Consider the following 27820-nt stretch of genomic DNA (forward strand, 5'->3'; position numbering starts at 1 on the left):
CCATACTATTACCTTAATACTTTGCAGCGTTATGAAAATGCAAATCAATATACTTAGATAAGGAAGTCTGTTATACCCCAATGTTTACACAAGGCATGGATTCTAGGGATAATACTGTAACAATCAAGCATCAGGCCTTAACAAGCAACACTGACAACAATTATTTATGTAGAAAGAAGTGATTAGTATACCTGCGTCTTTGGGCTCACCTCTGTCTCCATGCACTTTCCCATCATAGTTCTTGATCAGTTCTTCAATAAAGGTACCATCCTGGTCAAGCACTTCATCTCCCATGTATGGAATGTTATGTAGAACAGTTTCATCCTCTACCTGATAGCAACAGTTACAATCAAACAATTTAAAATTGCATTTTCAGTTGACCATTTCTGCATTGCTATTTTCACAATCTACAAATGCCTAGCTATCACAGTTAGCTAACTAGCTTCACTGCTTTAGCACATTTACCATTAACTACATTAATAAAATAAAACCCTCATCTGTGTTCAACAATTTTTTTCTCTAGCAGTGACTGGCTCAACATAGCGACACTAGCTCCTAGCATGAAGGTTAGCAGGGTGTTTCCAAAAGGCTTCTACTCTTGAAACACAGTAAGCTACCTAGCTTTGGGAAGCCTGCCTTTGACAAGTTCATTCTCCCGTCCTTGGTTCTCTTCCACAGTAACGTGCAATGGAAATCACCCCTGCATTGCTTTGCCAGAGATAAGAAAAAACAACATAAAGACTCTAAATCTAAAGTTCTCTAAAGAGCAAGCACAGAAACATGCCTTATAATTTAATCTGAACTCCGCTGTTGATTTTTTTTTTGTCTGCATGTAGACTAAATGCATTAATACTCCCACATTTTATCAGTAGAATCTGCAGACCTTGATACTCAGATATATATTCCAATACCACAGAAGAATTGTGGTTTCTGTTGTTAAGAAAATAAACTTTCCTGCTGATTCTGCAGGATTCTGCAGCAGCGCGAAATACCCAACCACTGATGAATTGAAAGCACATACAAAAGCGTGTGGAAGAACTCTGTACCTACACTGATAAAACTGGTTACTTAAATCACTCTGCTATGATTATTATCATAATAACCAGTGAGCAAAGGTGATCATATACAAAATGATGTGACAAAGATTTGTAATAAGCTAAGCTTTTCAAGTCAGTCAAATACCTACATCAGAAATCTAACATTATGGCTTCTACATACAGTGAAGCTAATTAGAAAAGGCTATAATCAGTTACTATACAAGAAGGACCATTATGCGGGGAGACTATTTCAGGATTAAGTCCTCTATTACATAAGGATTACTATATGCTACAGGTATGCTGGTCAATTGGTCATCTGAATTAAATAACCTTGGGGTCACTTTACAGCAAGGTTTTAGAGATACTCAGGTTAACGAGGACAAAGGTTTAGTTTGCAATCAAAGTTACTTTTTTTTTTTCCCCAAAAAAAATTTTTTTCAGGGGAGCCTATTTCTAATCATTAGTGCCTTATTACCAACACCAAAAAGACAGGGAACGTTAACGGGCAACAGTTTTTTGTTGGTTTATTTCTAAAATTACCCCCTCCCTTTTCTCCATACATTTCTCCTCCCAGCACTTTTCTAAACTTACCATAAAATTCTGTTGAAGGGGAGACCAAGAATACATTATAGGCACAGAAGCAACGGCATTGAGAGTCTTCAGTGGGATGACTTGTTTTGGAAAATCTATGTCACTGGTAACGGAGCACTGAAATAAGAGGTTGAAGTTACACTTACACAGCAACACCAGGAAAAAAAAAAAAAAAAAAAAGTCACAGGACACTCTACAATGCAAAAAATTCAAAGTGTTTGTCAAAATTAGCCTTATCAGCCTTTGAAAAATGCATTAGATTTTTATGGCGTAATAGTAAGAAGAGGTTTAGCAGGAAAAAAAAGACACAAGAATTATTTCTATGTCAATACCTTTACTAAATAGATGGTGATAGTTCTTTTTCCACATAGTAAGTGGCTGTGATAGTATTTTACTCAAGACTATACAATATACAAAAGAAAATATGTTTGGTATCGCAAAACAGTTGCCTGTACATTGATGTTAAGGGTATTTACTCAAGCCATCAGAAAGGCTACTGAATTCCCCTGGCTTCAGATCAATACACTGCAGAAATCATATTACTTATGTTTAAAAATAATAATAAATTTTACTTTAATGCCAGCAAGACATCTTATGGAAATAAACACTCCATATGTCTTGCTAATTCCAGCGCCGTTTCTCCATAATTGTCTGTTTATCCTATCCTCCAGCCTTTGATTATGTTCACCACTCAAAACTGAAAAATGAAAATTAACCCTAAATATGCAACTCTGGACATGTCAATGACTTTTTTCAGCTACAGGGCTTCCTTTTTGGGTTTTTTTGAGATTCAGAGTTTTATGTAGCCTCCAAAAGATAAACATGCCACAGAAATACAGACAACTTCTAGATTATTCTTGCATCTATTGAACGGTTAACAGACACAGATCAACTTTTCTCAAATACTTGGACAGCAGTATGAAGAACTCTGAAAAAAGTTACAAACAAAAGCAAGACAGGAACATACAAAGCTAGGGAAAGTACAATAAAGAGGATTTGGAGGTAGGTAAAACAAAGTTTAGAACAGCTATCATAGCTACCTGAAAGGAAAAAAGGAAGTGGAGACAAAAGATCTTTCTCCTTTCCAGAAGGGAAAGATGAACAGAGCTTCACATTTCTAAAGAAATACACAAAGTAATGTAACAAACAGTATACAGAGACAGTACCCCGGTAGAATGACACAAGCCAGATTTATTTATTTTCTTTTTAATCTGCAGCAAATGAAGTTAGATTTCTGCTGTGTATATCAATACTCAAGATATTGACAAGACTGTCCTATGCCAGTCCTTTATTCACATTTCAGGTTAACACTTAGTTTTCCAGTTAGCAGCCATCCAGCACATTTTCCATGTCTTTTTAAAAAAATACAAAATTAAAAAAATAATTACTTTTATCTTTGGAACTAGAAGTCTCAGGCTGATAAACGAGCTATGTCAAAACGACTGGAAGTGTTTGGTACGAAGTCTCAGTTACGTTGCCCAATTGTTTTGGTACGGAACTCAGCTTGATGCTTATTAGGCCAACACAGGACACGTTATGGTCTCTGGTTGATGATGACTGGACTAGCCATTAGAGAAAACCTGTATCACCAGCGATGCCCTGCAGTCTTCAAACACATGAAGGCTCTCACAAAACCTTTCCATCAGGTCACTAAACTTCTAGCCAGTGTCCTATGCAACTCTAAAAAAATTCAGCATATTAAAAAAAAAAAAAAAACAACAAAAAAAAAAAGATTTTTAAAGTAATCTTTTAAAAACCCCACCATTTCTGTGTCTCACTTCTCTCATTATAAATTACGGCAATCTTAAATCAAGCATTAAGATTTCTGATTCACGAGACAGAGACTGGATTTGAATGCAGTAATTAGTGTGCTCTATCTATTCAGGCAGGAAATCAATTCAGGCAGGAAATTAACATAAAAGAATAGTCAATCGAGCTAAAAAAAAAAAGCAGCAACAAGAAAGAAGAACAGTGAGGAACGATCTTTTACTAACAAAAAAAAGGTGAAAATTGGATGTGTACCTGTGTCAATTATTATCAGATGTTCCAATCCTACAATGCCATATAATAGGTATAGAACTGTACATCAGTAATTGCATATTCAATCATGTTTAAAACAAAACACTCAGGCAAAGGTCCTTGCTTGTTTGCATCTGACCATGCATGCACACAAATGGACCTCTGTGACACACACACACACAGTTTCCAACTGAAATTTTAGGAAAAGGAAAATCTGACAAATTTCCTTGAAGATAAAGTGTTTTGTTTTCTTTTTTTTTAACCTATTGACAGTAAAGTCTTTTCATTCTCATCCTACTGAAAACAGCTAGCTTTTCAGATTATTACATGTGGAACATCTTCAAACTGGCTTAGTTTGGAGAAGTGTCTAAAAAGCAACTGAGAAAGAAGATAAATTAACTTAAGCTGAATACAGAAAGTTGAAGTAGGTTTAAAGCACTGAGCTACCAACGTGAAAGCCAGTTTAGGCGCTCAAATTGCATCACAAACATGGAAGTGTTTTCTTCAAATTTAGCATCCAGCCAGCTTGTGCAACACAAGCTTGCATCAACTCAACTTTAAGTCCTTTTAGCACACCTCTGTGGTTCAATGACTTCAATTAATCTAAAAGACTTCATCAAGTGGGTATGTTCATAGCTTTCATGTGCTTTAACTCAGTAAGAGCCAAAGTACCACCAGGTGTCAACTTAAATAGGTACAAGATTAAACTCCCAATATGAGCGAGTCAAACCAGTTTGATTAAAGGATGCTGAGGTATGATCCGAGTATTATCAGAAAAAAAGAAGTTTCACTTTTGTGTGTCATTCAAAGCTAGGTAGCCTGCTACATATTTATTGCTTTCCAGAAGCCAGATGATTGAAGTAAATAATAAATTCTTTAAAAGATTTGTATGAAAAATATTTATCTGCCAAGTCATAGCATGCTGCAAAAAAAACCAAAAACAAAACAAAAAAAAACCAGTCAACTTTCCAGTAATAAAACAAAAACGTGCTAACAACCTTGTAAGCGAAATTACCACAACACATGTTAACCAACCTCCCTGGTCCCGCGCAATGAGCTCACAGAAGTCATGATGTGAACAGGCTGTATCCTACGTTGTTTCCACTCTTGATTTAAGATTTCAGTTCTTTCCAGTATCTTCTGACGATTAGAATTAAACATACTCTAAAAATTAATCACAATTGTAAACATTACAAATAAATCAAAGACTCTAAATTCACCTGCTAGCATCATAAGGCATTACAACATTTACTAAAAAAAAAAGCCAAAAAACCAAAAAAACCAAACAAAGCACGATAGGATTAAAAGAAAAGTGCTCAAAACTCAACAATGCAAATTTTGTTTAGATGTCAGAGAGGGTCAATGTAATTCATTGTCCCTTTCTTTGACTCAAACCATGTCCTCGTGTTTAGAGGCTCAGAGATTTAGCATGGAATTAAATTCTACTTGGAATTATAAAGAGTATGTGGCTAAAGAAATTGCTGTACTTGCTCTCCACAGTCTCTTCTGATACTTAGCATACCTGATTCAATCACATAGAATATATCATACCTGTTCATCAGATCACAGAGTTAAGACAAGTTTTCAGTATGTTGACACGTTCATTACTTAAATTGTTACTGCAGGTGTTAACTGCAGGACAACTCCTACTTCAGAAGAAAATAAATTTTTGTATCATTTTTTAAGCAATAGAACTGAAAGATAACATACCTTTACTTCATCTGCACGTCGGAACCTCTTGAGCTGCCTCAGTCTCATATATTCTGATTTCACACGTTTTCGCCAACAAATTGGTCCCTTCTCAGATTTTTTTCCGGTTTGACCCATGATTATCCTACAAGAAACATCATGTTAACATTACCAGATCTGACACTGTGGCTTACAGAGGAAGTCAAAGTAGGATAGAAACATTCCTTTAATACCTTTCATATCCAACTCCTTTCATTCCTTTCAATCAGACACTTGCAATACCATCCCAATCCAACAACAAAAACAATTAAAATAGACACCAGAAAACAGTAATTTTAATCACAAATCAGCAGGACCCTTCACATTTGCTTTAAGCACTTCTAACGCCTCTACACAGGAAGGTACCTAATGGATTTAAAGGGGTGAAGCGGAACAGATCAAGATTCCCACTGCAATGCTACACACTGGAATCCTTGCAAGCAGTCATGTAAATAAACTTCTGGGCAGCTGTGTTCATGGCAGACAAACCTTTGCCTCCTTGCAGGAGTGGTCCTCTTCAGTAAGATACCAACTCCTAAAATAGGCTTCTGGAGTTGATTGCAAGTGCTAAGAGGTACCCAAGTACAGTCCTCCTACCCAGCCACTCAAATGTCAAAAAGTTCTAGAAAATTCAGACATTAAGAGTTTTGAAACAGAGTAAGAGGCCTTGCTTTTTTCTCAAGTATTCTACAAAAACCTAAACTGTCCAGCTGACTGCAAATAGGATGCTGATTCCACTTTTACTGATCACCATCCTAGTACCAAGTGCTTCATTTTTATGCTACAGGACTGCTGGCAATCAAGTTGTATTTTTACATTACAATCCAAATGTGTTGCTAGAATATGCCAATCTGCTCAGCGTTTTTCAAAATCAAGGACCGTATGCTGTGACTATGCTGGCAATGACTATTTTGACAGCATCCTGAAACAAAACCACTACACTGAAGACTGGCTTCCTCTCAAGAGTTGCTCTGTAACAACCTACAGTATTTCCCTGAATAGCAATAGCAGTCACAATAGCCATCATGGACTGAATGGCTGAAATGTCCAGTTACCCAAGGTTAATACATTTTCAAACAAGCATAATCAATTTGAGCAGAAATAATTTCAGCCTTTCTAATTCTCAAGGTAGGTAAATGTGAACAGAGGTGTCCTCTTCAGGCTGGAGTTGAATGTCCAGTGCCAGCCCCTGCTCCGCACCACAGCTCCCCTGACAGTTGTGAGTACAGCTTTATCCAAATTATCAAGAGCTCCTCGCTGCTGTACATACAGCTCTATTTTCAGCGGTTTTGTACAGGTCAGACTTGAGTTCTATCAGACTTTACGATGATTGAGGGGGGAATCAATACAGAACCTGTTTATTCTCAGTAGTATGCCTTCATTTACACCACACATTTACATTGAACAAAAGTTATAGTCTATAAAAGCCTGACACCCATTTTTATGCAAGACATTATATTGTATTTTGTAAGAAAAATTGCCAGGTTTTTAGATTTAGAATGACAATGAATCAACAAACAAATGGTGGAATTGCCAATCCAAATTATGGGAAATATTCTCTGAGGAAAAAAGGCAAAGTTCCACATAATGCCCAAAGCACCTGACTAGACAGAGGGGGAGGACAGAGAACCAGCAGGGACAGGTAAATCTAGAGCAAAGCTCAAACACAGTTGCCCTCTTTACAGGCCTCAGGGCAGCAAGCAGAATCCACCTGCATCTCATTTGCCACAACACCAGTGGTTACAAGAGAAAGATATAAAAAAAAAAAAAAAAAAAAAAGCCACAAAAAAAATCCTGGACCATTCATGTTTGAAGATGGTAAAGACAGTGATTCATAGTGCACTAGGACACTGCTTAGAGAACAGCTTAAAAGCATTACGAACTACAGAAAATGCATTATATTATATGCTAAACTAAGCAAAGCAAAAAAACAGAAGAACATCCCACTAACTGGAAATAAATTAGACATAGAATAAGTATCATTAAATAACAGAAAGAGAAAATCTCAATTTGTAAGTAATGCAGAACATCAAAATCACTTTGGTTATGATTCAGTCAAAAGGTATCGGAAAAGCACCAATGAATTCAAAAGATAAATGAAGGCTCAGCTCACACCACTGAAGTAACATATCCCATAAAAACAAAACCCAGATTATGTTTCCTCACTTTAATGCTGCACCAACCACAACCCTTTTTATTCTAGTTTCCTGGAGAATTACGAATGACTCAAGCTTAAAAAAAAGCTTTCTTAACTAAAATTAAATTGCCAGATAAGCCCTACTCATCAAAAGCAGATCTATATGGAAATCATATATGATTAGATCAAAACCAAAAACAATAAACTAACAAAACCCAACAGAAATCTCATCTTTCTTTCATACAACCCCTGGAAGACCCCACAAACAAGGATTTAAGACCTGAGAGAAATACACCCCCATCAAATAAGCAAATCCAATCTATTCAATTTTTCAGTAATGAACACCATTGTTACCCGTTATATTAAATTGGTTAAAAAAAAAAAAAATACTTCACAAGAAGATAAATACCCCCTTTTAAAGCAGCATAGTTTACACATAATCAGGTCATTCATCTGAAAACAAATGGGACTTAAAAGAACACTCTCTTGCACTAGTTTGAAGTTGCTATCTAGGGCACAACATAGACAATAATTTAATGTTCAAGACACCAAATAATAAACCATAGAAAATGAAAAAAAGGCACTGTTGCTTATGTCAAGGTATAGCAAGAAAAAGTTCTTCCAGATAAAGTAATAATGTTAATGTGCACCAGTCAGTGGGATACACAGAGTGTATAAAGTCAAGTATGTATAAACAAATTAGAAACAGCCTCATAAATGGCAAGTCTATATTAAGAGAAAAAAAACACCTAAGGGGAAAGAAAGCAAATGCATGTATAGGTTATAGAAAAATTATAGTTAAGAAAAAAAGCCAAGTGTCCTGGATGCATGTTTGTAAACTATCAATTCTGAAAACCCCTGAAACTTTATTAATGAATTCTGATTTTGAGCAGCAGTTTTTCAAACTAAGTGAACCATATTTGTATGTTTCTGGGCAGCTGAAGACCACCAAAGTTGAATTACAGTGTTGTTAATACATGTAATGGGGTAAGAGGTAACTTTTTCTGTCCCTAATCTCAGAAGAAGGAGGGGGGGGGGGGGGGGGGGGCGGGGGAAGGAAGAAGCAGGGGGGCAGGGAAAGAAGAGCATATTCATAGCAGACAGTTAATTCTCACAGTGCAGTTGATACATCATGTTCACATTAGGACCATAGCCAAATGCTACTGACAATTTCTAATGTCAATTCAAAGATTGGCCCCCAAACTATACATTTAAGAAACTAAGCCTGAGAAACTGGGATAAGAAGTTTTACAGACAAGGACAGCCCATGCTGGGTCAGGGCTGTGGGAGCAAAAAAATGAGACAGAAAGATGGAACTCTTACAGAAGGGTGCTGGACATTACCTCCATTCCTGAAAGGGAGAGTAATTTGAAGGATTAAAAGACTTCAGGGAAACATAATTCAGGATTGTAGATGCTGTCTTCTCAAGCCTACTGTTGGTCCACTTGCGCTAGTACCTATGTGGAAGAAAAACCTTTCCCAAATCGCTTTCTTCCAGCATTTCTGCTGTTCACATTCATAAGTACTTGAGCTGTAACGACACAGATTTTACTTTGCTAAACAAGAATTTTTTAGCAATTCTTGTTAAAAAAAAAAAACCTGTACATTTTCATTAAATTATGTTGCATGGGATTTCTAACTAGGATTGCACAGCAGAAAAGCTAGTTAAGATCAATTTGTCAGAACTCGTCAACTTTTCATATAAAGTTTCAGAGCATTCCCTACAGTAGCACAAGTGGCACAAGCTAAATCCCATCTAAGAATGGTTTAGCCTGTCTTAAGAGACAGCATAATGTCAAAAAGTTTCCATTTAACAAATAAAAACATGATACTGGATTGTCTTAGTGCAACAGTCTGATTCTGAGAGCCCCTAGGCCGTGTCCCTCTTCTCTGTCCCCATCTTCCCTTCTGAATCCTGCTAGCAGTTTCTATTGTTTTCAAGTCTTTTTCTTTCCCATTTTTTCACCCTCTTCATAGGAAGGGCCCAAAGAAACCATCTAACTGCTAAAGATCCCAGCCCAGAGAACTTTTATTCCAGAGAAAGAAATTAAGTAGCAGTCAACTCAGTTACTTGTGGGCATATTATCTCATCTCCAGAAGAGATACAAGCAAGCAAGCCTAACTCTGAAGCAGGTATGCTGCTTCTAGACACAGTGCATCTCCCAAAGTGCACAATAACTTCCACGTAGAACCTGAGCTAAACTTGCCAGATCGTACCTGGCAGCACACTACGGAGGGAAACCTTGCCATAACTCCCTGCACCCTCTCTGTGGAAGAGGAGACACTGGAAAGTGTGGCGAGACAGCCCAAGCAATTCTAGTGTCAACGTGGTACAGCCACAGCCAGATGGACTCTCATTCCAGACCGAGCAATCACCCTGATGCCACAGCAAGCAAGGATGCATGTGGCACACTGAAATGCAAAAGTTTAATACCTTGGGTCCAAAGTTGCACTTAACCCAGCCAACCCTCCCAGAGCACAGCACTGCAGAACCAAAGCAACCCCTTGTTGCTTATTCCAAACATACAGCTGAGTGTTGATACACTCTGCTTGACAGCTCTTGTAACATCCATATTTTTCCATTACTTGTAATATTACAGCTACTTAATTCCCTAAGCTACAGACTATACCTATGCACTGTATACCTAAGTGCATGGGCAGAACTAGACATTACATAGTCACACTAGTGAGAGGATCAATGTAATTCTAAACAGACCACCATCAAATACAAGAAAAATAACAAAATTAATGCCTCTTTTTGACCAATAGGAAGTGTGAACTATGGTATTAGGAATGATATATACTGAACCCACCTAACCACTGATTTTTAGAAAAATACTACAAGAAAATAAAAACAAACACATAGCTATTTTTTTTCAGTTCCTACTCATGCTTGCATAGTTGGAAATTCAACAACAAAGAAATGGCAGTGTCCTAGAGCATACATATTTACGTTTCATAATTAAATTATGTACAAGATCCACATTCTTTACAGTAAGTTTCAAAGAAAATTCATGTCTATAAGCTTAAATCCGCCAACACTTTCAGCAGCCGAAGTGTGTACAATACATCTAGAGTTGACAGCGAGAGAGAAAGAAGCGTAGAAAAATTCAGCTCAAATTGCTGTTTTGCCTACCAAACATAGAAATAGCCTTATTTAAAGACAACGTCCTATTTCTTCCATCATTTTGGCAATATCCATCAGTGACAGACAAGCACACAGATAATTCTCTAAATTAGGCAGTCATACTGCTGTCAAAGACTATATTTAAGCTCCTCTGGCTACTGTGCCAAATTTCAGGCAAAAAAAATTAATGAAGATTTTCAAGCTGGAAAGCATGGGAGAACAAATGAAGAGGTCTGCCCTTTAAGAGAATGCTATTAGATTATATCTGTGCTTAATATTACACAATATTTTAAACTGTAACAGTATTACCTTATCTTCCTGCTACTCAGGATTTCTGTTTGGAGATATTTATGAATTAAAACATACTGTGTACAATATAACTTCTCAGCCATTTTTTGTGAATTAATCTACAGTCAAAAGGTTATGCATATACTTTATATATATACACATACTTAAAATATATGCATACACTGATATAATACTGCACTAAAAAGCACTCTTAAGCAACAGTTTCAATCGCGGGGCAGGGAGAATGGTGGAGAATATAAAACCCAACACAGAAACTACATATGCACCTTGACGCAAGCTGAACAATAAAACAAGTCATTGTGCTTTTTGTTGCCTAGAGTAATGAAGGAGTAAAATAATTCAGACAGGGCAGGCAGGGGTGAAGTACTACTTTTACCTCCCATAAAACCAAATGTGAATGCTTTCACATTTGCTTCTTAAAACCTTGAACTCTAAAGGAATGCATTTAACTGCACAACCCTGTTCGATCAACAGCATCATGCTGCTTCTCAACCTCTTCTACCTCACCATTAGCATGCCCACAGCCCTGTGAACAAATTAACTTCCACTAAGTGCCCTGGACTGGATGTGCTGGTAAGTTCAAAACATGCATTTGAGCTGGCTTCATGAACTGTCACTTCAGATACCATAAACTTATGAATTTAGATGCAATACTACATAACGAAGATGCTCACGTAAGTAATTTCTTCAGCAGCAACGACATTTTACAATCATCCCACCCATCCCAACTCTTTATTCTCACCCCAATACTGCCCACTGAGCCACAGCCACTCTTCTCGAAGGGATGCATGGTAAACTGGATTAAACTGACCAACAACAAATAAAAGCTCACTTTTGCGATTGTTTGTTTTCTGAAACACAGATCAGTTTGATGACCCCATGCACAACTCTGGTTTCCTGTGCACAACTATAAAGCAGGAAGGATTTGTTAGGAACTTAGGCCAACATTAGGAAGAAACTAGTGCAGGCAATTATACCACAAACGCACTGGTTTTATACATTGGTTTGCTCTGGAGTGGCAGGCATGGTCTTTAACTGTAAGCTGTTACCAGATACAGACAGTATACGTAACTCTCAGTCTAAGCATATGCAATCCTACTAATGAAAAAATTGTACATTAAACCCTAGCTGAAATAATCATTGAACTTCTTCAAGCATCTACAAAACCTGGGGTTTTGTTTAAAATAAAGCAACAACAACAACCACCATCATCCAACCCCACCACACCCTTCTATGTTTTTTCTCAAACTAAAAAGATTTTTGCTTGGGCAGTAGAATTTAGAACAACTTTCATGTTCAATTCAAAAAGCAGATTTTTACCAACAGAAGGGATTAACAAGATTTTTCCATAAGCCTGCAAAAAAATTCAATACTTGCTAGAAAACAAAAAAAGATAACACCTTTCAAGTATCAAAAAATCAATGCATTAAAGCTTAGATGTGGAGTTCTTAACTTTCCAAACCCACCTCATTAAAAAACCCAAATGATCTTCTATGTTATGGGATTTTACACAGCACAATACAACAAAATGATTGTTAACCAAGCAGCTAAGTAGTTTTCAGCTACGTTAAACTAAACTTTATTACTCAGAAACTCTTTGAAATTTACTTTTATTCTACTTCCTGCACCCTAAATGCAAAACAACAATGTTCTCTATGAACCTATCCTAAACCCCTCCAGAATAAGCAGTTTCCAGTAGATTCTTACTACAATTATCAAGCACTTGAAAATAAACTATCAATAAAACACATACCTATTGCCAGCCTTCAAAAAAACTGACTTGAAAGTTAATTATGAATTAATGCTATAATCTGTCTCCTTCATTTATACCAAAATGTTAACAGCACAAAGAGATTCATAAAAAAACTATGGTCAAAAACAGTATTACTCTCTTGGGCTAAGTAAGAAAAATTGTTCACTGCTGTAATTTTCACAGCTGCTATTTCCACATTAAGTTATGCAAGCTGCAGGGGCGGGGGGAAGAATGACACTCCCAGCACCTCAAATGGCTTTTTACCTGTCCTATCAGCAGACACACAAAAAATGCCCAGAAGTTTTGTAGTTGATTGCTACTCTGCTTTCTGGACTTTCTAAAGCAAAACATGGTTTTCTTTCGAACTTATCTATGTAAAATAAAACATTCTCATTTCCATGAGAAGAAAAATATTCTCAAGGCCACTGTCAGACTGGGGTTTCAGATGCCAAACCAGACCGACTAAGAAAAATCTCTAGCTCTGAAACACAAGTAAGGAAAGATTACACAGTTTATTATTAATATTTCACTACAAAAACAACTACAGCACGTTTACTCTTTTACAGAATTAGTCACAGAGAAATAGATGGGAGTAAACTGTAGTGTGTTTTTTACGATTCTATATTACAGAAATGTGGTATTTTAAGCTTAGCGCAGCTTAACCTATTTTTAATCTAGAAATACCTAAAAATACTTATCTATGCTTTAAAATTTGCTTCATGTTGTTATTCCATATGCTGAAGTACTGAATCAATAAAGGATGTTTGCATTTAGAGAGAGCTTACATCAAATGCTACCATCAGTTCAACTACCTTCCTCAAATTTAGTGTCAGTTTTACCTGGGAAAGAGATCATCTGTTTGCTGCATCAGTGGCCCCTGGTCACTCCTTTCCACCTCTACTCAGTCTTCTCTACCGTGAGAGCTTAAGTGCTTACGATTCTGTTAATCAAACTAGGTCAGGGGAAAAAAAAAATTAAAAAAAATTCTGAACAGCCCAGAAAATAAACACGCTTGGTTCTTAAATACAATTTTTCAACAAAATCAGCTCCACAAGCTGGTTTGCTCAGCAGCCACATGAATTCTTGAATCAGCACAAGTGAAGGCGTGGCAACACTGGGGCCAAAACAAGAGGGTTTACTCCGTTTTACCAATATAGAAATATTATTTTTAACAACTAGAAACAGGAAACATTTACTAAGCCATCCATGCCAGCTGTACCACTCTTTGGGCAGAAAAATGCCAACAGGCTTGTATTGGCCTACAAAAGTTTAACCTCTATTGGGCTCTGACAGTATCCAAAAGAAACTGGTAAGTTCACGAACTGATCTGAGCAAGTAACTCCAAACAAATCATCTGTTCTTCTGCACTCGGACAGGCTTCAGAGGCTGTGGATGATGTAGGTTAAGAAAAACACTTGTGATGTACTCTAATGAGATTCCATGTTCTACAAGAATGTTTTTGATTACTCTAGAGATAGAAACCATTATTCAAGCTATTGCCAAAGACAAAAGTATTAATTTGAACAAACTTCATGTAAGGAGGAGAACTATTAACATCCTCAGATGTACCAATGCCATAACCCCAAATCGAGGAGTAATGTCTGTGTATGAAAGCAAATGTTCAAATCTTGTAATACTACCTCTTCCTCCCTCTCAAGTTAGCAGAAAACCCCTCACTTGCAAGTAGAATTAAAAGCCTCTGTACAGCGTAGGTAATGACCACATCCAAGACCTTTTACTGTCAGCCCTAACACCAATACAGACTGATGATGACTGTAGGTTTTCAAGACAGTATGGCAGCACCAAAAGCAGGTGGCCTGCTGCTATAATAACGGGCATGCCTTTATTATGAGCAGTCACATCACAATTAAACTCCTTCTATCATGATAGTTAAGTTACCTGAAATTACTATTTGCAACACTGAATACATTTCAGTTAGTGGAATCCCTTCAAAAGTACTCAGCTGTCACTACGATATTGGGGGGGCGTGGGGGTGTTGTTTATGTACCAACAACTTAAACATTTTGCCTCCACTGGAACAGAGTTGTCAAGTTCAAGGTCAGTGCTCTCTCTCCTCCCTAACATAATCAATGGTTACTGTGTATTAACAGTTACTTAACAGAACTTAACTTTGAAGAACATTTCAGCTTAACCAAAACCGTGCAACACATTTACATGCCTATTTGCTTTTGGAAGTTGACAAGAAATACATCCTACCGTACTTCTCAACTAGGACTGCAAAAGAAAGTGGAACCTTAAAACGACATTTGTTTCCTCTCTTCATTGTCTGTCTGCACTACTTCAGCATCTCTGATAGAATTTGCATTGCAAATGTGATCAGTTACATCAAATCAGATCTTTTCTGTACTCAAAATAAGGAGTTCCCTAACTGGACCAAAATTGCTCATGCTGGCCTGGTAAGTACCCAAACTGGCAGGGAAGGAGAGGAAGCATACAACAAGGGTCAAGGGAAAGGATCAAAGCCTTTCCCTGTCAATGTCAGCAAACCATTAGAGCATACCATCCATTTACACTAGACATTTCCATACCATGTAAAACATACTATTCACACAGTGTATTTTTTTTTACAAGACTTTGCACAATCAAAGCAGTTAATGTGGGAAACTACTTCTGTACAAGTAGCTTTCAAGACGCGTATTTCCTGCTATCTCTAGATCAACTGAAGATTGCTCTGAAAAGATGTGAGTGGCAAAACAGCAGCAACCATCTCTAACTTGTCTACGTTAATTGCCAGTGCAAGACAAATATAGATCTCTGCAACACATGAAGAGCTACCATAGGTTTGTTCAATTCAGTTCTGCCTCACACATCCCGCTACAGCCATTCACAACAACTGCATATATTCAAATCAATGGTTAACAATGGTTATTTTCCATTTCCTATCATTAGTACAAGTCTAAGGCATTAGTACAAGTCTAAGGCTTCAAGGCACATTCTATTTATTCTTAACAAAATTATTTAAGAATATGGCATGTAGGCTCCCAAACTCCTAAACAGACTCTTTACAATATATCATGTTTTTGCCTGTTTCTAGCCTTCATCAAAATTGGACGAATCGCTTCAAGAATTTCAAACAATACATAAAAGAATTAATTTCCTTAACAGCGTGCTTTCTTACACAAATCAGTGCTAAACCTGGCTGATCACAGAAGCTGAGCACTATTCCAGCCCCTCTACTGAGACATGCTAATCTATGCTAAATAAAAGTGCAAGAAGGCAACAGACAAGACAGAGGGAGAAAATTCTTCACGGTGAGTGCAGTCCAGTATAGGAACACATTAAGCAGAGAGGTGCTAGAATCTCCATTCTTGAAACATTTTAGGAGTGGTCTGGAAAAGACAATTTCAACGTTGGCCTTGCCCGAGTGGGACACTGGATCAGATGACCTCTAGATGTACCTGCAACCTAAACTATTCTACAGTTCAATACAACTCTGAACTGGGCCCACCATCTCAAAACCAAGGACCACATTATTTTTAAAGGTGATGCTATGGAGTTTGCTTGCCTTTGAAATTCCAGTTTAATATTTCAGCACATGAAAACAACCACCACTGCATTCTAAAACTCTTGGTATTTCAATCAGCTACAGGTACAATTTGGGAATTATTTTAAGGGAACAATAATTTGTGAATTAAAATGCTTAAGAGCTTAATCAGGCTGAACTCTTCAGTTTGGTGTGTAATCATTGATTGTTCTAATCAGTAGAAACATTTGCTATATTACAGTGTCCTTTAACATCTCCATCAACTACTTAGTTCACACACTCCTTTCCACTACTATTCTGTGTGTTTATTCATTTGAAAGAGGCCTTGTCTGCTTAACAGTATAGTTGGAGCCCTCAGTTCTACCTCTTAGAAATCATAATTTAAAAAAGCCAGATCAGAAAGGTCTTCACTAATTAAGAATGTAGTCTAACAAGTGCTACATACTCTCCCTAAACTTACCATTATGTTTAAAATTTAAAAAAAAAAAAAACAACCAAAAAACAAATATGAAGGAACTGTTTTTCCAATAAGTTGTCTTCTTATCCTAATAGGGTTCCGCTTCTTTTACAGTCCAATCTTTGTGCCTTTGAAATTTCACTCTTCAGACCTTTTACTTCTATCTTCTATCCTTTAAGTGACTACAGCCTTACCTTGCATTTGGTGTGCTTAAGATCAGAAGCCTGAGATACACCCTGGAACATTAAATGGTTTCTTGGGTTTGGGTTTTTTTGGTGGGTATCCCCACCCACCCACCCACCCTGACTTCAATTTCACTTTTTTTGATTTTTTTAAATGAATTTTAAACACATTGTTTAAATTTTTTAAAACATATTAACAAGTAAACATATTAACAAGTAAGTCGAGCCATACACATTCACAATAAGCAACTACTCTATGACCTACTTCCCCACAACTCAAAAGATGTTCCTTCTCAATTATTTCTCCCCAAGTATAATGTTTTTGGGCCTTTTTACTACCCCAGAAGCTCCTTAATTAATAGCTCCCAAATGATCCTTCAGGATAATCAAGATTACAGAGATGCTTTTTTGTATCTTTTGAGTAAGATTTACAGCTTCTTTCAAAAGAGGATTAAAAAAAATAAATCATCATTTTGTGGCAAATTCACACTTGGTCATCACACACTACCCTGACCAAGATGTGTACAGTTACTGTGTTTATAACAGACACCTTTTCTCTTACAGTGTATGTACGGCTATCAGTCAACTAAGAGTACATTTTCATGGCATACTTAATCTAATCAAACTTCTTACTTGTAGCAGCAGTACTACTACCAAACTAACTTATTAACTGTAATGCCTATATTTTTATTTGCAGTATTATTCCCCAAACTAAAACTAGTTGGAATGGTTACTTATTATTATAAACATAGGCAATAGCTTGTATCGGAGCTAATCAATGTAATCAGAATTTCCTCTAAATGGCTGATTTTTAGCTTTCCTGTGACAACAAGGCTGATGCATCCTTCTGCATACATCCTCTACAGTAACTTTTGATGCAAATGGCAGACGTAAGTCAAATGTGACGTGACTGTGTCACCAAGTTATGTATGCTTTCTGCAACGGTTTCATGAAGGACTGCAAATACCCTGGCATTAATGAAATGCTGCAGTGTGAATTCACATTTTAGAGAAAAAAATAATGAATAAATAAATAATCAGGGAAGTCATGAAAACCAAAACTAATTACTAGGGAGAAACATCACTTCAGGCTGCAGACACTGATATATCAACAGATAGCAGCAGATCCCTACACAAGCAATGCACTGCAGCTAACCACAATTCAGAAGACTCACTCCATACCTGCTCTCTGCTCCAGTACGTAACATAATTACATACACCACTTTACAGTAGCTACAATCCTGCATTGTATGTCTAGATGTTGCTAGGGAATGCTCCTACCTTAGGTATTAGAAATTCTAACCTTCAGCCCAATTTCCAGATTTGGTAGAAATCCCTGTTTTCCCTCCCTATACTTAACTCCCGACTTCTGCTTACCTTGATGACAATATCTACCTTCCTTCATCAATTATTGTTTGCAATCTGTTTTTAAAAGTTAAATGAATCTCTCAAACACAGTTTCTCATTACTGCCCAAACATACCAGGCAAAAACTGTATGGAGGACCAGACAGCTTTGATTTTCAAGCATCACCCCTACTTTACACTGGCATTGCTGCAAAAAGAAGCAATTTTACCTGCCACTTCTTCCTGCACCTGTGCTGTCATTTCCCTCCTGCCAGCATGAGCATTTTTGCAGTCAGATACTGACAGACGCGAGGAAGTTCTCTGGCTGAAAATACCTTGCTACTTTTGACTGAAGAAAAGTGAGCATCCAGCCACTCTGTTCCCATCTAAACACACTGTGAGCTATGGCCTTAGACATTCAATTTTCAGCTTCTTGTGAGACTACTAAATGCCTAAGCCTGCAGACCAATTTCTGGATGCGTTCAGTTCATACTGAAACTCATACAACTTATTACTTGGAATGCTCACCTCACATAGTAAATCAAAGCAGTTCAGTTACTGACACACAAGACAGAACAGAAGCAAGTCAACTCTAGGGCTCACAGAACTCACTTTTTTTCTTCTTCAATCATGCTCCCCCCCATCTGATTTAAAAAAAATAAAAGAACTTGCCTCCCATGCTATTTTATTTCTTGCTTTCTCCCCTAACAGTTCATTCATATAGATAGTTTAGCACTGTATTGCTTGAATATTCTTATACGGAGTTTTACCACCATTATAAACTGACCAGGCAAACGCTAGAAACTCCAACTCTTTACCAAGGACAAGGAGGAAAGAAAGGGAAGAATTAGGAGTCAAGTAGCTCTTGGATATTAAAGAGGAGGAAATGTTCCATCACTCCCCTTTTCCTTCCTTGAAAAACATGAGGAATCTGAATTTATCTTCTTACTAGTTTTACGTTGGATTTTCTTTTTTTTGGGGTGGGGTGGGGGGGGGGCGGAGGGGGGGTGGGGGGTGTTAGAAAACTATCAAAACAAAGCAACTATCAGATAATCAACATCCCCTACCCTATCTGCCAGGATGTTAAAAATTTTGCAACTCAGAATTTTTAAGTAACTCAGACCTTCCAGAAGTACTTCCAAAGATACAGCCAAAATTGTCTGTGGTTCTAAATATCTTTAAAAAATAAATAATAAATCAATTGCTTCAAAAATTTAAACAATAAAAAGGAAGAAGGAAAAAATGGCAAGAACTCACCTAGTCTTGACTAATTCTCCCAATCATTTTAAAAGTTTTAGGCACTGAGTATAGGTTGATTAAACATGAATACCTGAGTAAGATCCAACAACATGACAGTTCTAGAAAACAAGCTTATTTCAGATTTTCTAACAGCCAAAAAGGAGGACATCAGTTTGATGACTTCTTTTTTCCTAATAGTACACTGCCTTTAGATTTATTTTGTTGGAGTGCTTCATTTAGAACATTTACTCCTCAAGAAACAACGGTATGGGTACTTCTCAGTCTCATTCTCTTCAGTAGAGAAAAAAAAATTATGTCTGTTAATAACAAAGTAAGATTCCCATACAAATAATTGGGTTTTCAATACATTTCCTTAAGCAAATACAAGAGTAGAACAAAAAAAGTAATGTAGCACCTTTCAGACAGCCCTTAAAAGAAAAAGACAAATCCTTACTAGTGTGTCCAATCAGTCTGCATATGCAAGCCTGCAACCTTCAAAAGTATTCCTCTTCCTTTCAAAAATTAAGTTCCTTCTCTGTATCCCTACAGCCTCAGAATTTAGAGAAACAAGAAGAGACATAAAATCATTACTGAATAACATGTAAGGAGTAACACTAACTATTTCAAAGCAAAATTTTCTAAATTCACTATGTTATTGCTTTCTTCCAGAACATTTCAACATTTGATACTTTTAGAAAAATACTGTTTTGGAAATAAAAATAACAAGTTCAAGTACTATCTCCCCCCTGCCCCCAACCTGGGTGGGGAAAAGGGGAAAGAGAGAATGGGGAAGTCATAACCAGATACTTTATATTTAAGATCAATCCAAAATCTGCACTAACTGAAGTCAACTGACATCTTTCCTCAGTTTGGGCAACATCAGCAAAACACTGTGCAGCAGGGTAATGCAAGTTTTTTACCTTCTATTTGGGTATCTGCATGTATAAATACTTTTAACTATATTTGCATGCATGAGTAAGACTATATGGATCAAAAACAAAGTAAAACATTTTAAATCTAAGAACAGCACAAAAGCAACAAAAAGTATCAGGCCTAATTTTGATCATGATTTTTACAAGTCACATTAAAACCATCCCACACTCCTTACATAAGACCAAGCCTGGCTACTTGTCAGGAGAAAGTTATGTTTTACACATAAAACTCGAACAGCACCTCTGAGTTGTTCAAATGCATACCTCCAAATTTCTCCCTTAACACTCATTCACAGATGCCCAGAGGAGTCAGATGACTCCCACACACATTCCAAATAGCCTCTGTTGCCTAACACCTCCATCTCTTAATATTCAGCTTTTTGATATCCTGGATAAGTCTGGCAGAAAAGGTAACATTTGCTGGGAGCACTTAAGGCATGTCTCCACAGGCAAAAATTTAGGGTGTGAATATGAAGTGCAGACTATTCCACCCAAACTTGTTTTGTGGACACACCTTTTTTACTCTAAAAACGCTAAAATAGCCACAGGTTCTTCAGCTCAATCCACACACACAAAAAAACCACACACTCCATACTACAAAAACCCTGCCACACAACAGTTTAGTTTAATAGCTAACTTCTTCCCCTGCATAGGCAAATACTCTAAACTTTCAAAGACGTTACACTTCCATGTATGTAAATTTATTCTAGAACAGTCTGGCAAATTTTGGAGCTGATCTAGTATTTTGCCAGCCATCTGAAAAATTCTAAGACAAGCTTCAAATGATTAAAACAACCATAAGAGTTATTTACACAACTCTCATTTTAAAGTCCTGAAAATAATTGGGTCTAATGTATGGCATTACTCTTCTATAAGGTATATGGGGATTAATCCAACAGCACATTAGATTAAGCATTGCTTATAAAGGGAAAAAACAGAGAGACTACTTTTCTAGAAGCTTGATTTAATGGAGAAAATTAATAAGAAACAGTTTATCTTGGAAAAAAAAACAACACAAAACAAAATCCCAAGCACAAGGGAAAAAAACAAACAAACACACCCCCCAAAAAACTCCAGCACCCACCAGTGAAAAAAAATCACCTCCCTCAGGGTAAGGAAGAAAATTACAAATAGTAAGGCTTTGGGACCAATTACATCTCCCAGTTTCAAAGCAATGATGGATTCCACACCAATAACAGTTAAACTATTTTAAGAATAAAACAACCTATGTCAATCCTTCTTCCAATGGTTGAACAGTGGATTTAACTTTGCACTAAAGACCCAAGTAATAAATACTCACTAGAAACATGACACAAACTAGTGAACATATAGGTAGAAGAAGTTATCACAAAAGACAGATTATATACTGACCCTGGTTATAAATCATATCATTAAAAAGAGACAATAATAACTTAATGACTTTAATACATTTGTCATGGTATAGTTTCACAGGTAAATCAAGCACCTGTAACACACATCTGCCTGACTTCTGACAGCAGCAGCAAACTGAATTCCAGTTTCTAGAATTCCATTTCTAGAATATTTTATCTTAATAGTGAAAAATAAAATCAGACAATTACACACCAAAAATATAAAGCCTGCCAAATCCACTCACACTAAGAAACATGGAAAGGAAACAGCTCACATTAAAAAGAAAAATAAAAATTATATATGTTTAAAGGTTTGAGTTTTCTTCCTTTCAAATACTTTTGTTTCTTTAAATTAGATCCAACTGCTTTGGGATTTAAACTGAACATGCAAGCTGTGAAAAATAGAATACATGGCAGAAAAAAAAAAACCTGAACCAACCACGTAAAAAGCAGAATGGGAAGGAGCAAGGTACAACAAAAACTGGTAAGGGAAATGGGCCTATTTCTAGATTTAAAAATAATATAAAAGCATAAAGAAATCATACTCTTCTGTACAGATTTATTTTCAGTTCACACCTCAGAAAACCTAGGATGTGCACTGCAATTTGTACTACTTTGCTTGCATAATTACACATACAACATCGTTTAAGCAGGCACCATATGCATACATATAAAAAGAAAACTAATAGTAAATTCTGAAGTTCTGCAATTGTGTATCAAGGCAGTCTCTATTTGGACACAGTAAGGCACTGGGTTTACCTCACTTGTTGATGAAATTGTATATATCCAAATTAGAAGCTCTGGAAGTAATACATGACGTTTTCAAGCAAATGACAACTCTGTGCTGATCCACTCGTTACATTGTTATTTTGATCCAGAGCATTCAGAACACGTGCAGGATCTATCTAGATTTCCAAATGGCCTTCTCGCCTTAAAAGTACCACTGATTTTACCATTAGAAAGGAAGCATAGCATGCATTATAAATTGTTCCAAGACAAGAGTATTTTTCAGAAACTGAGCAGAGGCACAATTATTGGAAAATACTATATGCAGACTTCAGCCAGGTAGCCAAAAGATTCCTAAAATAAGGGCATGACCCACATTAATCTGAGGGGTGTGTGGGGTGTTTGTGTGTGTTGGTTCGTTTTCAGTTTTTCCTGGGCACAGCAGGGACACTAACAGACATCCTCTTCTTTCCCAATATTTTTTTCTTTTTTTACATGATGACCAGTTTACAAGTCTGCAGTTAAATAGTCATATATTTGAAGATTCCTTTCTTTTTTACCATTTCTAAAGAAGCTTAATTTATCGATATAATAGGCAAATTATACTTTTCACTCTTCTTAAGAGTTGCCTCTACAACAGTTTAATAGTGTTACTTTATCTTTTTAATTCAGAATACATATTCTGACTGCAAGACTGGAGGTGGTTTTCTCACTTTCACTGAGGATCCAGACCTCAAGACAACAGCGTGACACATCTTAGTAGAAATATAGGTGTATAACTAGAAAAAGCCCATAACTATCAAACTACCTACAATTATCTGTTACAGAAAGCAGCACTGTTACTACTGTTTTTTAGAAAACTTCACTGTTTCTTGCTTGGAACTCAACAGAACCTGTTCCCTTCCTCCAACAGATTTCACTCTTCAGTTTTACCTCATCCATAAACAGACATACACAGCATCATCCCAAAATCTTTAACCGATCTCTGTGAGAACAGAATACCAATTTAATAATTCTGTACATTGTTTTCCTTTTCACCTTGAGGTCAACAGAACCCCCGGGGCCACATACTCAGAGCTAAAAAAGAAACCCAAGCACTCTGCTAACTTGTAATCAATGTATCATTCCCCTGCCAAGCACCTCTCCCTGTTTTGCATCCATTTTATACAAGGTTTTTCTTTGCCTCACCTCATAGACGTAATCACTTAACTGAAGTTATCACTTATATGTCCGTACTGGAGTAACTCATCCATTTGAACATCGACTTAGTCATTCCAGAACAGTTGTACAAGTCATATACATAGGTGCTGAATGTATCTATACATTTAGAGATAGAGACAGCATAAATGCGGTCTTCAACCAGACACCATTTCAATGAGCCCAGCACTGCTCTCCATGGACCTTGCTCACAGTATGAGCAGAAGGCTAGTAGCGGTTTTAACATTAAAATAAACCTCCCATTACTGTCCTACAGCTTCTGTTAACAGGGAGCTTGTTTCTTAATGTAAGTATTATTCAAACACCTCAACATAGCCTTAAAATTTATATATACAGCGCCTCGTCCATTTCCTCCACTTTTTAACAAATCTGGTAAACCAAATTTTGCTTGAATAGGTAAATCTGTAAAGATGACCTACTTGACTTAGTAAACTTACTTGCTTAGCAAAGACTAGGTCCTGTTCCTGAGATTTTCAGCATCCCTGCTGAGGAAAACTTTATTCCCCCTGAATTTTCACTGATACTTCTCAAGTCGGCGCTTACAGATGCATTTTAGCCGACTGTAGAGTTACAGAACTTTCAGATGACAGCCAACAATAGTTTCCCACAGCACTTGCTCAAATACAAAGTAAAGCAAACATTTATTAAATATGCCTGCTGTCAGTATTGCAGCCATTTTAAAAAATAACTCTCACTGTTCATTCACATGCATACAGTACTGTTGTCTAAAACTGTTGTTCAATTTTAACATTTTATCTATGAACTTATTAAAATGTATACAATATATACAGCTAAAGAAGCTGAATCTGCTTGTGAGCAGTGACAAGAACAGATTTTTTTTGACTGATTTTGATAGGAATTTTAGAGTGCATCAGCTTTTTTAGGAACACTGTTGGACTGTACTACATGCTAGATGTATTTTATTCTGACATAAACTGCTTTACAGAAAGCGGCAGTTAGCTTGCACTCTCTATATAATATAGTTAGCGTGTTCAATAATGCAGTACAAAAATTTCCTTCTCACTAAGCTGAAGTTTCTTTACAGGTAAGCAGAAGTGCAGGAATATATTTACATTTCACCCACGAATGTTGCAATGTTTCAGAACAAACAAAAATCTATTTGACGAAATCACCGTATTTCAGCTTGTTGGCAATTCTAGCAAGAGGGGGAAAAATACAGTCAGAAAAAAAAAATTGAGCTTGAATTTCAAGTCTCTGGCCTAAGTTTACACACTACTGCTTTAGCTCTAAACTGAGCAAAGACACTGTATGACCTTTTGACAATGCCAGTTTTCAGTGTCTGTCACTTTTCAGGATGAAACTACTTATTTAAAACAGAAATCTCTGGAAAAAATATTTTTTTCCCTAATTTTTTTCCTTGATTAGAATCTTGAATTCTTCCAAAGTTCCAGACGAAAATAGCTGTTGGCATCTCATGCAACACTTTACTGTCACAGATTTCTCCACAGGTTGTTCAACTTTAATTGTTACTTTCATTCATCATGTAGACGGATGAAAAAAAAAGATTCCCCCCCCCTTTTTTTTTTAAATGCCACAACAAGAAATGTAACATTTTTGATGTAATGATCTTAAAGCCAGTACTTGATAAAGCACTCACTAGCTCTCAAAGTTAAAAACACTCAACATGTTGCACAAAACTTTTGAGTTGTATCTCCTAAAACACTGGAAGCATGCTCTCTGAAAGACTCTGCAGATCTTAAATATTCACATTTTAATAATCTAAAGTGAGAGTAGTTATAGTACACTACGTACAAGGAATACTCACCCTTCTGAAGATGCTTTATTGTTACCACAAATAAACATTCCCCGGACTCTCAATTTGATATAGACACTGGGGACAAACAAAGAACGACCTTTTAATTTTTATAATTCATATAAAGAACCTGAATGCGCCAACCCCTACAAAAAAGATCAACCTATCTATGAGGAAATCCCAATTTAGAAGTGAAGATTACACTGAAAATGCTGGTAAAAAAACTCTTCACTGGAATCTGTGTTAGTAAGAACCAAACTCCTGAGAACTGAAACTACGGTTGGTAGACTTAAACAAAGACGAACCTAGCCTGCAACAATTAAACAGCTTTGTTCAAACTGTTACATGCTTCTTATTAACGAGACCAAGAATCTGAACTTCCAGCTCCCTAGTTAGAAAAACAAAAAAAACTTTTCTGTAGCTCCAAGAGAATAAGGGTAGTGCTTTGTAAGTTAGGAATAAGTATCTTGAGTAACGTGCAGGGTTTATTATCTCATTCCTGCTGCATCTATGCACAGATTGCTTTCCTTTTGTCTGCTAATAACAATTCCTGAATCACCATGAATACCTGTTGGTGTTACACACACACGCGTGACGCCACAACACACCGATTTCTCCCACCTTTACCCAACCGTACTGCTCCTCGGGGCCAGCGCTGCCCAGTGCCCCCCAGCACGCCTCCCCAGACACCCCAGTTTTAGAGAGCGCTCTGTATACCCCAGCTCGGCGACATCAGGTCCAAACCCCGGGACTTCCAGCTCTCTCTGAACTTTCTCGCGGCGCTCCAGCAGTCCAAGCTCGCACCGTGCTCTTAACGATTAGGAAGTTGGCCGAAGGGAGACGGCTCCAGACCGATCCACCCCCTCGCCCCCCGCAAACCCCCTCCCCGAGCCAGCACCCCCCGCAAGGCCAGGCGCGGCAGGGCGGGAGCTCCGGCCCGGAGCCGGTTTGCAGGACAGCGGGTGCGGTGGCGGCCCGGGGCGTGCTCAGCCTCCCCGCCCAGCTCGCCCCGCCGAGCGCCCGCTTCCGGGCGGCCGCGGGAGCCGCGCCGTCCCAGCCCGCCGGCAGCCCGGCCTCGGCGGGGGAAGCGCCGGGTGCCGCGGATCTCTCCACCGAGCGCTCCGAGACGGCAGCCGGCGGGCGGGAGGCGCCCGCAGCCCTCCCCTCTGCCCCTGCAATCAAACCGTGCCCGGCAGCCGCCGCCGCATGAGGCCAGCAGGACCGGGGAGGCGGGGAACGAAACCACCGGGTCTTCCCCGCGGGCCCCGCGCCCGCCGCCCCCCACCCCCGAAGGAGGGGGGCGACGACCTCGCCCCCTAACCCGGGGCTGCGCTCCGCCGGGCGGGGGTCGGAACGGGGAGCGCCGGCCGGGCTGGACGGAGCCAACTTAGACAAAGGGCACTTCAGACTCCATGTCTCTCCCCTCCAGCTGTCACCGGCCGGGAGCGCGCGTGTCGGGCCGCCAGCGCCACCCGCCGCCGGACCCCCGCGGCCCTGCCGCGCCCGCGGGAAGGGGACGGGAGGCGGCTGCTCCCCGGGAGCCGTCGCCCCCCTTCCACCCCCTCCTCCCCTCCCCCATTACAAAGACAGCCGGTTATAAATAGCCGCTCCCGGCGCCAACGCCTCAAGCCCGCGAGGTGTCGCTCGCCCTGCCGCCCGCCCTGCCACCCGCTCGCTCACTCACCCGCCCCCCTGCCCCGGCTTCGCGCCGCCGTCGCCGCCGCCCCGCCGCTGCCGCCGCCGCCAGCTCCGCGCCGCGCCGCTCTCCCTCCCCTCAGCCTCCGGCTGCCGGATTCACCCTCCCGGACCGAGCGCCAAACGCAGCGGCCCAATCGGCATCGCGCTCATTGGCGAGCGCCGAGCGCCGCCCCGATTGGACGGCCCCCGGACAGGGCCCCCCCCGCGCCAATCAGGCGCGGCGGGGGGCGGGGCGAGAGGCGGGCACTCGCTCCCCACGTGCGGGGGGGGGAGAGAGGGGTGGGAGAACTCTTTGTTCTCGCGCTGCCCGCGGGGGACTGGGGGCTCCGCGCTTCCCCCTCCCGCCCCCCGGTTCCGGCCCCAGCCCCGCGCCCGCCGCGCCCCAGCTCCCCCTCACTGGGGCCGGGCCCGGCGCCGCGTCGGGGAGGCTTGGGACTCTCCGCCGCCTCACGTGGAGGGGGGAGAGGGAGGGGAAAGGAGGGAGGCGAGAGGATTGGCGGGCACCGGGAGGGAGCGCGGCACAGCCTGGGGAGGGGCCGCGCCGCTCGGCGCTGCCGAGTTTGAATCAGTTCGAAAGTGGGAGCGGCAACGGTTTTAACGGTCCCGCCGCTGCGCGCGCGGGAAGGGGCAGCCCTGGCGAGAGGCGCGGGGCTCGCCGCGGCGGCGGGCAGGGG

At 39.2% G+C, this 27820-nt stretch overlaps 1 protein-coding gene across 13 annotated transcripts in view; it reads right to left on the reverse strand.

Moving 5' to 3' along the window:
• EZH2 (enhancer of zeste 2 polycomb repressive complex 2 subunit) overlaps positions 1-27562 on the reverse strand; it is a 52540-nt gene extending 24978 nt beyond the window's left edge. For 2 of the 13 annotated variants that reach the window (XM_037386546.1, XM_037386556.1), the window contains exons 1-6: positions 26166-26309; positions 25461-25526; positions 5358-5481; positions 4683-4811; positions 1629-1745; positions 192-330 (exon numbers count right to left, since the gene is read on the reverse strand). In XM_037386546.1, coding sequence (XP_037242443.1) covers positions 192-330; positions 1629-1745; positions 4683-4811; positions 5358-5481; positions 25461-25498 — 547 coding nt within the window. In that variant the 5' untranslated portion in view covers positions 25499-25526; positions 26166-26309. Of the gene's footprint in view, positions 1-191; positions 331-1628; positions 1746-3016; positions 3243-4682; positions 4812-5357; positions 5482-8855; positions 8874-13540; positions 13654-25460; positions 25527-26165; positions 26310-27132; positions 27164-27543 lie in introns of those variants that run through there. The other 11 variants (XM_037386545.1, XM_037386549.1, XM_037386548.1 and 8 more) reach the window with 11 other exon arrangements.
• Between the last annotated feature and the right edge of the window lie 258 nt (positions 27563-27820).

This window comes from Falco rusticolus, chromosome 4, assembly GCF_015220075.1.
Source record: "Falco rusticolus isolate bFalRus1 chromosome 4, bFalRus1.pri, whole genome shotgun sequence".
Classification (NCBI taxonomy): Eukaryota; Metazoa; Chordata; class Aves; order Falconiformes; family Falconidae; genus Falco; species Falco rusticolus.